The sequence below is a fragment of the Fistularia commersonii genome, chromosome 25 (genome assembly GCF_037954325.1).
Source record: "Fistularia commersonii isolate RoL2024-O1a breed Wild chromosome 25, RoL_Fcom_v1.0, whole genome shotgun sequence".
NCBI classification, from domain to species: Eukaryota; Metazoa; Chordata; class Actinopteri; order Syngnathiformes; family Fistulariidae; genus Fistularia; species Fistularia commersonii.
In genome coordinates this window covers 782,620-796,488 of record NC_141308.1, presented here as the reverse complement: position 1 = coordinate 796,488, position 13,869 = coordinate 782,620, and the positions used below count along the sequence as shown (strand labels likewise).

Here is a 13,869-nt window from a genome sequence, read left to right as displayed (position 1 = left end):
GTTCATTGAATATTTGTTTAACAAGGCCTTATTGGTGCAGACAAAACCCACCAGAGTTTTCTATGGAAAATAACATTACGGTTTCTTTCCAAATAACAGAATGGAACAGTAAGTGGTTTCAAACATAAGTGAAGAATAGAGAAAATTAATTAAATGGGTTCATACAGTTCATCTGGCATTAATCCAAGAAATTGTGACGCTCTGACCTGAGAAAAAAATGTAAAAAGACATAATTTGCATGTGTTTTGTGGCTATGTCCAATGCTGTTGTTTGGCTGTGGGTAAAGGGTGGCATCTAATTGGCAGCGACAGTCCTAACGTGCTTGGGCTCGGTGCAAGCAATTCAACAGGTATATTCTTGCATTTGCTCCACCTGCCCATGTTGTTCCAAATATTATCTTCTATACCAGATGACAATTATCAAAATGAATAACATCATTATGACTTTTGCCACTGCTGTTTTGAATCTACCCACTATTTCCATTTTTTAATTTCTATTTAATTGGTGGGTTTCATCTTGAAGCTTTGGGTCACGGCAGACTGTAATCTGTCTGCCATGTGCTCATTTGCAAATATCATAAGTTCATGTTAGTTTTGTCCTCTGCTTCTTGTGCTTTTTTGAGCTTGTGCCATAAGTCCCGGCGTCCACAAGAGCTGGCACCATTTGCTTGCCTGAACAAGGATTACAGCTAAAACGCTACAGCAAATATTCTGTGAACATATGTCATACGATGTCAGCTTCAAATGGCAGGGCCATAAGAAATACTGATTGTGGCAGATGAGTGACGTGATGAGAATTTTTCTCTTCATTGTCCTTCTTGTTTCAGATTGGACCAGAGTTTCCCACTCAGCAAATCCATAAAGAGACCAGATAACTGGTCACCCTAAAGATTTGTTTCAGAGATTCAAATCCCTAGTGAAGTGAAACTCAAGGATTTGAATTTTGAATAACTACCTAAAATAATTGTTTGAAATGGCAGTTGCTCATGCAATGTTGTAAAATTGTAATTTAACTGATTCTGCTCTGCTCCTTGACCAGCAATCACCATTTTCTTCACCCCCTTCTCACTCATAATCACTTCAGTGAACAAGGTCAACTGACAAAGTAAAGGATGGCTACATTAGATCTCTGCTGTGTTGATGGAAATTATTAACCAGAGGTTGCAGGCTTCGGATTTTAGGTAACATTGTTTTTATCCATGTTGTCCATGCACCAACAGCCTTCGTCTTAAATAGAAGCACAACGACATATCCTTTTATAGTACTGACTGTATTGTTGGCAGTGTAATGTGGCATTATGGGGGAGGTAACACCTGTGGACAGTGAATAAAACAGCTGAATGAGCCACCACCAGCTACACTAAGTGGGTTGGTCAATCTGCTGTGTCAGTCTTCCTCCTTTTCTCTCCTGAAAAGCTCTAGCAATGGCCCCTAAGAAGAAGGAAGAGCCCGCACCTGCTCCGGCACCAAAACCCCCAGAGCCCGAGCGCCCCAAGACCCCAGAGTTTAACCCTGCAAACATCACGGTAATACTAAATGGAAACAGCAGTATTCGACAATGTATTGTTTGGACACTTTCTTCGGAGCAGTACTGACGTTTTAATTGTTTAAAATTTTTGTTCTCAATAGTAGTAAATTTGCTAGTTTCCTATTGACTGGACTTTAATACTAATAATAAGGTTCAAAAGGAGATACCTTTGTTATTTACGGTTTCTATCAAAGCCTAGATTTGAAGAGTGTTAGGGACACCTTGTGATCTAGACTCAGCATTGCAACGTTAGTTGAATGGGTTTTAATGATTTTGGCAATATGAATTACATTCTTAAGCCCTTACAATTTTTGTTAGGCTTCAGATATTTATGAAAATTAGTATGAATTATGAACTATGTGGTTTTGCAAACATTAACTTTGACTCTTGTGGATGTGTTTAAAACACACATCATGGAAATTCATTTCTTCTGCTGACTTGGCTCCTCCTCATTGGATGAATGTTTTCCTTGTTAAGCAAGCCGCCATGCTACAATGGGGCACAGTTAAAGTCACAAAATATCATTTTCATTATGTCTGTGAATGCCAGACCACCTATTCAACAGATGATGTAAAAAAGTTAAGAAAAAAGTCATTGATAGCTATTAGAATTTACTTTAAACATGGTTGGATATGTATTTGAGAAAGATTTTGCCAAAAGACACAGATGGGCTGGATTTGTAGACAATATGGCTGAGGGGTCACTCTTACTGGGATCCGAAATACATATGGATTCTATGTAGTCCTTTGCCTGGTGTATTTAGAATATTGTTCTATTTTTATTTACTAAGTATCACTAAGAATCACCTAGTGCAATCACAAGATTGCACTTAGGCAGGGGAAACTGTAAGTCTTATAGGTACAGAAAAAACAAATGTGAAATCACATATTTGGTGTGCTGTTTTTGAAGAAGAAAATTCATAAACTCAATGTTTTTGTTTTTGTTTTTGTTTTTTAAATCCAATTTTTAAAGAAAGAACCTATCATAGAATTATTCAGTTTTTAATTTTCTAATTTCTTAGGCTATTTTTTTCTCCTTATGATCATTCATTTCTTCTTAATATCTACCCCTCCCCAAATACATAGAATGCCAAATCAAGTGTGAATAATACCTGTCCAATAAAAGCTGCCTGGAGGTTAGGATATCTTATACTGGTCACCCTGTGCTGCATCCAGAATTAAACTGAGGTTAGGGAAAGGATGTTAGTGACAGTTAGCATTCTGTAAGACGTGCGTGTCAGTCCGAAGGTCATGATGATAATAGATGCGGAATGTAACTTGATCTGTTGGAATGACATGGTGAAAGTGGGAAAATGTTAGGGTTCATGCATGGGAGTTTGCCCCCGTCTTGTCCTGTTGTCCCTCCAAAACAGCAGCATCTTACTGCCTTGTTTACTTCATCTCTTTGTAGCTGGAGTTCACCCCAGAGCAAATTGAGGGTACGTTCCATGTTTGTTGTCTCAGTTGTCATTTGTGTTGCATGCTATTTACAGTTTAGAAGAATGGTTTGTTGGCACCTACTCATACAAATGGGTTGAAAACATGCAGCCATAGTGGACAACACTTTGGTTTACCTGCATGCTATTTAAGTAAACGTTGTTCCTAGTCAACATCTGTTAGAAGATAAAAGCACGTCTCAGGGTTCAGTCCCCTCTGTCTTGGTTTACTCCTTTGGACCCATGTTGGGGTATGTTATTGCAGATGATCAAATTTAAGGCATGTTTGACAAATTCCAGATTCTTCAGGACCATAGTGAAGTTACAGTAGTACAAATCAAAATCTATAATGTTGTGTTTCTGTGTGTTTGCAGATTTCAAAGATGCTTTCCAGCTATTTGACAGGACGCCAACTAGTGAGATGAAAATCACGTATGCACAGTGTGGCGACCTGATCAGAGCTTTGGGGCAGAATCCTACCAATGCAGAAATCATGCATGTGCTCGGAAAGCCCAAAGCTGAAGGTAGGTAGAGTACAGAATTATGTTCAGTTATTATCCTGTTATTTGCGTAATTACATTGCGTAAACATTCCACCTAACCCTAACCCAAACCCTTCATTAAACAAACATATCTGTTTTAAAAAGTGAAATCAACAAATGGAAATGTTGTCCTCACCAGACATGCAGACCAAAATGCTTGACTTTGAACAGTTTCTGCCAATACACCAACACATTTGCAAGGCCAAGGACCGTGGAACATTTGAGGACTTTGTGGAAGGTCTGAGGGTGTTTGACAAGGAGGGTAATGGCACCGTAATGGGTGCTGAGCTCAGGCATGTTCTTGCAACCCTGGGTGAGTTGAATGGCTATAATGTGAATGGAATAATCATTTTATTTGTAGATCATTTTTGTTAACATACTCCCTTTTTTTGTTATTCTTTGTGGGCTTCAGGTGAGAAGATGAGAGAAGATGAGGTCGAGCAGCTGATGCAAAACCAAGAGGATGCTAATGGATGTATAAACTACGAAGCGTTTGTAAAATACATCATGGCCTCTTAGAAAAGATAAATGTCAAGCCAATTCAATGTAATTCTGGTGCATAATCACAACACATTATGAGTACATAATTCATGTTCTCATTCACTTCAAACTTTCCCTTCTTCTGAATATATAATCTTTGATTGTCATTAAATCTCATCTTTTATGTGTCTATTTTTCATGTGTCATATATCCAACAGTAACTTATTTCCCCTTGTTTTGCTAAAAGGAACCATTACACAATATGAGCAGCTGCCACTCACATTGTAGGCCATAATAAAAAAAATGAATCCTTTTTTGATTTAGTTTCTTTTTTTCAAAATGTTCACAAATTGTAATTTGTAATTTTGACAGTTGGCAATATTGGAAATCTCATTCCACATCTTAAGAACTAATTTTATAACTATAAGTACTCGATTTTGAAAAACTTCACATCCCTTAATTTATTAGAAATAAAACACGGACTGTTTGTGCTTTTAACATTAAATCAATTCTGTTTTGAGTAGAGCGGTGTATTTTTTTTTCAGTTGCATTTTGAATTTCTATGTAGACAACATTTTGTAATATAGACATTTTGATCTGTTAATATGCCTTTAAAATCTCACAAATCAATCAAAAACAATCCAAAAATAACTCAAATACCAAAGACAGAAGTCTGAAATTTAGGGGTAATTCTCATGTTCAGCCATATGAGGGAGATATTGATCTAAGAATTGCGCCAACATTTTCCTTCAATACCAGCAACTATTATTTATTTTTTCTTTTTTTTTTTTTTTCTTTTTTTTTTTTGGGGGGGGGGGGCATTCTGAACGCAAAATGGCTCATGGGTGTTTGTTTCTTTTTTTCTTTCTTTGCTCTATTTGTGCTCTTCCAATACTGTCACACAGAAATAAACATCAGAAAATCTATTGATATTTTGAAAACATAATCAGCTTTGTTGACCAAAAATGTTCACATATAGTGTACAAGGACTTTGGCTCTGGTGGACAGTCACACCCCGTACTGATGTGGAGGTGAATGGACAAGAGTGAGTGGACGAGACTGTTATGCATAATACAAAATAAAGTCATTATGATTTAATTTATAATCACAAGACGGTTCCTATTCACTCACTTGGCAATTACACCAACTAGTAGTCACCTGTTAACTGTACATGATGGTCTATGTCTAAGGTAAAAAACCTGCAAAATATCTTTAGGCACCAGCTAGTGATTGCTTTGATGATTTACGCCTCCTGCACAGCCTGTGCAACTCTATAAACCAGCTGTGACATTCAGGGGTTATTAATTAATATGATGTCTGTTAAAGAGTAATATGTTCTTTTAATCCCTCTCAAAATCACGTCTTGATGATTTACCCACATTAAATGTAATACAGCAATAAAATGTTTGACATTTTTGCTCAATCAATTTTATTAATCAGACTTTTATATTTATAGCCCAAAGGTTCTCTCATTCTTCTCATGCAAATGACATTTAGGCTACTCCACCCATGCAGATAAAGCTCTGATGCAGCCAACCATCTCCTAGTTATTTAGGGGTATGCATCAATATAATGTGTACCTCCAATTAATGATTTGTTTGCAACAGATGGTTGGGAGGAGCTGTTGGGAGGAACAGTTTATGCGGTGAATTTAACTAATCTAGTCACAAATGGGCCCCTGCGATTGACTGCTGATCTGGCCTCTTGCCCGATCCCTTGCCCGACCCGGCCTCTTGCCCGATGACAGCTGGGATAGGCTCCACGATCCCATGCGACCCTGAGTGAAAGATAAGATGGATGGATCGACAGTCACAAATATGATTTGCACTACCCAGCCTTGAGGTGTTACTTGAAGAAGAAGAGAATGAAAAAGTAGTGAGTGTGAGTAGATGTGAGTAACATCTAAAGTTCCACAAGACCTTCAAGTTTGCACTTTTTTTATTGTGCTCCCTGAAGTTTCTCATGTTCCAGAACTAAAGGTACATGGGATAAAGAATGGGAATTGAAGTGTTTTATTTAGGTTTATACTTACACTCAACAAATACATACATTCTACGATTGAAAAGCATTTTAAAATTTGCAGCCTAAACCTTCACTTTGATGAAGGATTAAGGGATGGTTAGAAGTGAGACATAACCAACGTCTCTGGAGATTTGGAGGCTTGTATCTGCTTTCACAAGATAAGTATATGTACTACATTAAAGAGATCGATCTCAGGTTGTAACATCAGTGGTGTCCCTGTAGAGGATAGGACATCACCTTAGGTGTTGACATATGGGTGATACGATTTAATTCTAAACATTCTCTTTCACTGAACAACATTACATTGTCCTATGAACGTTACGACAAATTCACACTGCAAATGAGGATACATTGTGAGACATTGTACCACATCAGGGTTCACGTCAGTCATTTTCCTGTAGACGAGGTAATTATTGCAGTTTAATATAAACATGACTCTGTAGCCTGGGGCAAAGAATCCACAATGATTTTCACATCTGTGCTGGCTCTGGCATTGGTAAGCAACATAGCATTACAGTATGCCCTCCTTTCATGCTGTTCATGGTCAAAACAAACCATTATTGGGTTGCATTAGAGTTGCAGTTAATTGTTTGAGGATGTACAACTCATTGGGTCCTGAGGGTTATGGCAGGAGTTTCCGCTTCACTTAATTCGGGCCCAGCCTGAAATCTTCAAAATCTTCTTCATCCATGTTACATAACCGAGCAGGCACTTTCTCAGAGCTTTTCCCCATTACTCCCCATTACAATACACATTTACGATACAATTACATGGTACAGTGGCAGGGAAGCTGCTGTCACCTCCTCTATCACAAGTGTAATTATTATTATTACATTTTAAGTTTGGTCAATGCTGCTCTGAGATCACTTGGTAAACTAAGGGGGTTGAAACCAATGAACCAAATGTTAACTGCAAATTACAAGCTCATGTCAGGTGAAGCTTGATAAATATTTTTAGTCCGAGGAAAGTTAAATACATTCACACCAATAACTGTTTTTGTTTCCATCTCTTTCCGACCCTGGATGAAATGAAATGACCAAGGAACAAAAATAAATTCAATTTTAATTGAAATCATTGTCTCTTTGCAGGTGCATTTACAGACGAATTTCAGCAACACAAGGACAGTCACCTTTACACAAAAAACAAACAACTGCATTTTGTTCCATTTATAAGGCAACATGGGTGGTTTGACAGATGTTATTCCATAAAACCGGCAGATAAAATTTATGTGTATACAGTATTTGTAAATCCGAAATCACACTTCACTGAATAAATTCTATTTCCTCCTGTGTTTGGTGAACAAGATAAAAACAACTGTGATCTACAAACTGCAGTGGCACGTCGTCTAAAAACCTCAATGTTCAGAAATACGGGTTGTCTCTTTGGTGAGTCTGAACAAAAGATTTTGCTCTTTATATGTCTATGAAAATATTTCACAAATATGCACTTTTTAGAAAATATATTTAATAGAGCAAATCTCAAAAGGTGTGTGGTAAAACAGCTGCACAAACCATGAGACCAAAATCAGAAATGGACTAGAAATATAGGATATTTACATCTTCAATGGATCGGATGATAAACAACAGATATGACAGCAAACAATCAGTCCAGAACTGCATCAAAACAGTGAAGATGTCTGTGCTCTAATGTAACAAACCTTTTTTTAAGTGAAAAACAAATTTGAAATGTACAATGTATAGTAGGAACTTTTGAACTATACTTTCTGCACAGTGAAACAGATACAGATAAACACTTCATTTTTGGAACCTATACATCATGGGTGACATTTAAATTTCACAACAATATCAATGGATTTTTAACAAGTGTATGAATAAATAAATATAAATATATAAATGAATGACAAACAAATCATTTAAAGAAGCTTTAGCTTATACTGGTCTTGGTTTATTTTGGGAACAACTAAGACCATTGAGCATTACCCTGCTCCGAGCTGGAATGGGGGCTTAAAATATTTTAAAAGCTGTTTAACAATGTGTCTAAATGTGGCAAAATTGGCTAAAAGTTGTGGCAGTGAGGAGCTGGAGCGGATAAAAGCAGTGCTGGAATCGTTGCATGTTCGCATGTTAGCTGAGTGTCAACAAGGAAGAAATTGGTACTCATCAAGCTCATGAACCAGCAGCTTAGTGATGCTGATTATAAGAGCTGCAAGGATTTCACAGAGGCACAAGGATTTAATCTGCTCAGACTGTGCCTGCATTTCCAGGAATGAGATGTAACCTGCATATACATTATATTAACTCCCTCTGAAGCATTGTTCCAGTTAAGATAATTTTTGCACATGTAATGTGACCTTCGCCCTTGGAGAGGAACATTTTAATTTGGAGATGCTCATTTATCAGCCCGAGGGATTTTAAACACATGATGCATTAAATTGTTTTTTATGTTTGCGCTATTCATCATGCTTGAGAGTGAAACCCAAAAGCAACAAATGTTCAGTTATTCTTGTCAAGCAAATAAATGACCGAGACCTAATAGAGAAGAATTTACCATATAGCTTTTAAATAGGATGATCTCTGGGAGGTTTGCATTTAAATTTTCAATCATTTAGTAAACGTTGAGTTTGCAATGTTTTCAATGCATCATACATTTTGTCTTTTTAAAATGTGAATATCCTACATTGCCTTTCCAGATAACGGGGAGTTAAAGAAACCTGTTCATGAGCTGTTGTTACGATCCTGTAGGATTACATTGCTCCCTTATGTATCAGTGAGAGGTTGGTGAATTGAAAATTACACACTATCAGTCTCAAATTATGAAATTTTAAACCCTCTTGTCCCAAAGCATGTACCTAGCTGGCCATCAATAGCAGTATTGGTTCAATCCTAATGGTAGCTGACACTTTGCAGTTGTTTTTCTTTTTTTCAATCCTTGAGTCGAATATAAGAAGAAGAAAAAAAGAAGGCAGATAATCATACTGTATAACTTGTGAAATTTGTCTTGTGTTGCTTTTAAGTCTCATTAGATATGGAAGTCAATATTTTTTAAATTTCAACTCCATCTTTCTGCTGTTAAGCAAATATCTGGAGCCAGCTGGGTCTTTAACCATATGTTTGACAACACAAATCATGTTTGAGTCTAAAGTGTTAATTTCACTTCACTCCTTTAAATGAAAAATGCTCCCTGCCACATGGCACATTTTAGCAGATATCAGTGTCTGCAGTCAAACTTCTGTATCTATGCTGGACATAAAGATTAAGTCTAATCTCTATGTGTGCTAGAATTACATGACTGTCCCCTGGTTACACAGCTGTTGTCTGCTTGATGCTGTGGAAGCTGACTCTGGTTGGAGATGTAGGGATAGACATGGCTCGGGCTACACGTACACGAAGGGCATGGTTGTCCTGCCAGCGGTGCCATCTTTTTCTTACTGCTGAACGTATCTAAAAGGTAATGAATTCGTAAATATATTAGATTTGGGTATCATATAAAGCACTCAACTATATGAAATTGAAAAATTTGCTGTTAACCCACTTTTGTTAGTAATTAAATAAGTTATTGCTGAATTTAAAAAAAGCACAATATTTTTAGATAGAGAATATTTTATAGTTCCATGAGTGACCAATGAGCAGAGCACCTTCTTGGAGTTGGATAAAGACTTAAGGCAACTTTGTATTAATCAGAGATAATGGAGAACCTGCCAATGGTTAACTTTTCATAAATGGATAAGAGATATAACATGTAATAGGTGGAACAATTTCTTCACTTCAATCAGTGACATCGCTGAGGAGGGGAATCGTTTCATTGACATAGAAACTCTCTTGAACACGCTTTACTTGAAAGCCTGCAGCATATACTGTATGAAGGGAATGACTATGAGATTATAAAGCAAATTGAAAGCTATAAATACTAATCAGTCATTTCCTTCACATTGCTTTGAAGGTTTATACAAGGGGTGAATATTCTTCACAATTTCTCATCTCACTACCTGCCCCTCAGTCCCAGTTTCAATTATTGGAGAGCTAGAAATATGCAGTTGTCATTTTCCTCTGTAGCCAACATATGTAGAAATACTGCAAAGGCATAAATTATTCAAACTTGAGAACTATTCAAAGCTATGGGCCCAAATGGATATTTGCTTTATGAGAATGTTTACCACTTCTAAATACACCTTCTTCTTCTTCTTCTTCTTCTTCTTCTTCTTCTTCTTCTTCTTCTTCTTCTTCTTCTTCTTCTTCTTCTTCTCCTTTCAGCTTGTCCCTTCAGGGATCACCACAGCGAATCCAACTTCTCCATCTAACCCTATTCTCTGTATCCTACTCTCACACCTACTACCTTCATATCCTCTCTCACTAAGTCCATAAATATTTTCTCTGGTCTTCCTCTGGACCTCCTGCTTGGCAATTCCAATTCCAGCATCTGTATACCAATATATTCCCTATCCCTCCTCTGTACATGACCATCTCAGTCTGGCTTCTTTGACCTCTCCAAAACATCTAAAATGTGCTGTTCCTCTGACAGACTCATTCCTGATCCTATCCATCCTGGTTACTCCCAAAGAGAACCTTAGCATCTTGGTCTCTGAGCCCTCCAGCTCTGCCCTGTGTCTTTTCGTCAGTGTTAGGCCATACAGCATCGCTAGTCTGACCACTGTCTTGTATATCTTTCCTATCATTCTGGCTGATATTCTTCTATCGCATAGTCCCCCTGACACTTATCCCACCTGTTCCAACCTGGATGAACCCGTCTCTTCCCCTCTTTTCCAGACTCTCCGTTGCTCTGGACTGTTGACCCCAAGTACCTGAAACCCTCTAGCTTCTTGATCTCCACTCCCTGTAGACTCACCGTTCCACCCGAGTTCCTCTCATTCACACACATGTATTCTGTCTTGCTGCAACTAAACTTCATTCCTCCCTTTTTCAGAGCATACCTCCAACTCTCTAGATTTTCCTCAACCTGTTCTCTGCTCTCACGACAGATCACAACATCATCTGCAAACATCATGGTCCATTGAGATTCCTGTCTAACCTCATCTGTCAGCATGTCCATCACCACTGCAAACAAGAAGGGGCTAAAAGCTGGTCCCTGATGAAGTCTCATCTCAACCATGAACTTCTCTGTTACTCCTACAGCACATTTCACCACTGTGTCATAGCCAGCATACATGTCCTGCACCAGTCTAGTGTACTTCTCTGCTACTCCCGACTTCCTCATACACAACCAGAGTTCCTCTCTTGGCACCTTGGTCTATTGGTCATATGCTTTTCCTAGTCTACAGAAACACAATGAAGCTCCCTCTGGCCTTCTCTGTACATCTCTTTTGGAAATCTCAAGGCAAATACTCCATTTTTAGTACTCTTTCTCAGCATGAAGCCATATTGCTGTTCACAAATTCTGATTTCTGCTCTCAGTCTAGTTTCCACTTTTCTTTTCCATAACTTCATTGTATGGCTCATCACCTTTATCCCTCTATAGTTGTTGTACTTCTGCACATCCCCCTTATTCTTAAAAATGGGCACCATCACACTTTGTCTCCATTCTTCTAGCATCTTCTCACTCTCTAAGATCCTGTTGAGTAGTCAGAAACTCCACTGCTGCCTCTCCTAGACACTTCCACACCTCCACAGGTATATCATCAGGACCCACTGCCTTTCCACTCTTTATCCTCTTCAATGTCTTCCTCACTTCACTTTTACTAATCTGTGCTACTTTGTGGTCTACAATAGTCACCTCCTCTACCCTTACCTCTCTTTCATTTTCAACATTCATCAAGTAGTCTTTCCATCGTCCCATCACTCTTCTAGCACCAGTCAATACATTTCCCTCGTAATCCTTAATCACCAAGACCTGTTGTACATCTTTATCATTATCTCTGTTTTGCCAACCTGCATAGATCATTCTCTCCATCCTTACTGTCCAACCGAGCATACAAGTCATCATATGCCCTTTGTTTTGCATTTGCTACCTTTATCTTTACTTTACACTGTATCTCCCTCTAACTCCTACTCCATTTCTCTTTTTGTCAGTACCATGATAGTGCAAGATAAAGCCTGCTCCTAAGTTTCTAGCCTTGCTACCTTTCCACCAGGTTTCGTGGACACACAGTATATCCACTTTCCTTCTCTGCATCAAAATATTCAAAGTTCCGTCTTTCAGTCCCAGACTCTCTCTGCCTCTTAACATGCCTTCTTCCTCTCCTTCTATGACCCACAGTAGCCCAATTTCTACTGGTACCCTGTAGGTCATGGTACCAATGGCGGTTGTTGTTAACCTGGGCCTTGACCAATCTGGTATGAGATTATTAGGTTTGAACATGTTTGGTTTTGGCAAAAGTTTTATGCGAGAAGCAACCCTCTGCATTTATCCGGGCTTGGGACCGGCTCAGGGAGACACTGGCTTGCGGCCCCCCAAGGCTGGCTCAGGGAAACATTGGCCTGTGCCGCCCTGATGCTGCATTTAACACTTCAACATACACCAAATGTAATTATTTCAAATGTAAATTGTAAAATCAAGGTCAAGGTAGAGGTTGGATTAAAAACATGCATTAAGAAACCTGTTGATTGTCTGATTTGATCTGTTCTAATAGCTCATCTTTTGCAAAAATCCAGTGACTCACCTCTCCGTTGAGAAAGCAGTAAAACACGGACACAAAAAAACCCTGCAGAGGAGGACACATTAGCGTAAGTGAATGTATCTACATTGTGTCATCATTGCTTAATTAGACATCAGATATTTACAACAATACACTCATGGGAAAAAAAATGTAGAAATAACATTTCTTCCCTAATAAAAGCCTGCCTTGAAATGCCTGTTTTTCGACCCCCTCATATTTGTGCACAGAAGATAGAAGGATAAAAAAAATCCAGGACCGCAGATATCATGCCCACATGACCCTGTTAATCCTGACAGCTGAGAACACTGAAGATTAGGCAGTGGGAGCATATTGTTTGTGAGCACGGCCAGAGAGCTACTCCATATAATCTTCCTTAGAGAAGACTTGTAACCTAAAAGGTCCCCAGGAAAAAATCCTCTTTGAGATGCATTGTAAAATCATTATGATTCACCATGATTTACTGATTTTGAAAACAACATACAGGTTTTGGCTTTAACCACACTCATTACTCATATTCACACCTGAAAAGACTGTAAAAAGGAGTTAAAATAGATGAAAACAATTTGTGAGATGTCGTCCTCCCCCGGATTCACAAAGAAGAGCATGTAGGTGATGCCAAGCAGAGGTAGGAGAACCAATGTTGCTTTCACAGCTTTTCTGTGAAGACAAAAACAGTACATTCGAGATTTTCTGCAGAAAATTAAAATAGTACACATTTGGATTCCTTCTCAGTACAGTTTATACATCTTGCTCCAGCATAATTAAAAGACTTAAAAAAGATAAATGAGTAAAGCACACAGTAATGTTTTTCTTTCGTCTATACAAACTATTGATTATTATCATCAACCCAGTTTGCCAAGTGAGCAGCCCTTTTCACTTCTATGTTGTAATTATAAATGCTTTCTTGAAACGCATTCTGCACTTTGCATCAAATACCAGGTGTAAGTGCAGAACTATTAAAACTAATCTACCAATTATCTAAAATTACCTCCACAAGAGATAATTTTATTGCTGGATATAAAAAAAAAGGCAAGAGACACAGTGCACAATGCTATGGCTGTTTTCATAAAAATGTATCCTATATATGTATGTATGTATATATTTTTCCTGCTTCTAACTTTCAAATAAAACATTGGTTCACATTTTTAGTATAATTCTGACTTTTGTGAAATAAAGTCAAAAATAATAATTATTTTTTAAATTATTTTATTATTTTGCTCAACAATGTTTCCCTGAGATCTGCGAACAGCATGGCTGACACTATCATATCTGTCATCTCAACTGTAAATTGAGC

At 38.0% G+C, this 13,869-nt stretch overlaps 2 protein-coding genes across 3 annotated transcripts in view; one reads left to right on the top strand and one right to left on the bottom strand.

Annotated features, from left to right (window-relative positions):
* The first annotated feature begins 1,350 nt into the window (after positions 1 to 1,350).
* On the top strand, positions 1,351 to 4,170 carry myl13 (myosin, light chain 13). Its single transcript, XM_086172952.1, has 5 exons — positions 1,351 to 1,524; positions 2,937 to 2,964; positions 3,336 to 3,485; positions 3,642 to 3,815; positions 3,915 to 4,170. Exons 1-5 carry the CDS (start codon positions 1,423 to 1,425, stop codon positions 4,019 to 4,021), a joined length of 561 nt encoding a protein of 186 aa, XP_086029078.1. The 5' UTR covers positions 1,351 to 1,422; the 3' UTR covers positions 4,022 to 4,170.
* A 1,457-nt stretch (positions 4,171 to 5,627) lies between these two features.
* Positions 5,628 to 13,869, bottom strand: part of crhr2 (corticotropin releasing hormone receptor 2) — a 42,280-nt gene continuing 34,038 nt past the window's right edge. The window contains exons 10-12 of one of the 2 annotated variants that reach the window (XM_086173039.1): positions 13,097 to 13,232; positions 12,579 to 12,620; positions 5,628 to 5,759 (exon numbers count right to left, since the gene is read on the bottom strand). In XM_086173039.1, coding sequence (XP_086029165.1) covers positions 5,643 to 5,759; positions 12,579 to 12,620; positions 13,097 to 13,232 — 295 coding nt within the window. In that variant the 3' untranslated portion in view covers positions 5,628 to 5,642. Of the gene's footprint in view, positions 5,760 to 6,806; positions 9,406 to 12,578; positions 12,621 to 13,096; positions 13,233 to 13,869 lie in introns of those variants that run through there. The other variant, XM_086173038.1, reaches the window with a different exon arrangement.

What these genes read in the sequence shown, in the direction of transcription:
- myl13 (XM_086172952.1), top strand. Translation starts at nt 1,423, where the DNA reads ATGGCCCCTAAGAAGAAGGAAGAGCCCGCACCTGCTCCGGCACCAAAA. An exon ending in CGGAAAGCCCAAAGCTGAAG is followed by an intron (nt 3,486 to 3,641) that starts GTAGGTAGAGTA and finishes TGTCCTCACCAG; the next exon opens with ACATGCAGACCAAAATGCTT. An exon ending in GCATGTTCTTGCAACCCTGG is followed by an intron (nt 3,816 to 3,914) that starts GTGAGTTGAATG and finishes TGTGGGCTTCAG; the next exon opens with GTGAGAAGATGAGAGAAGAT.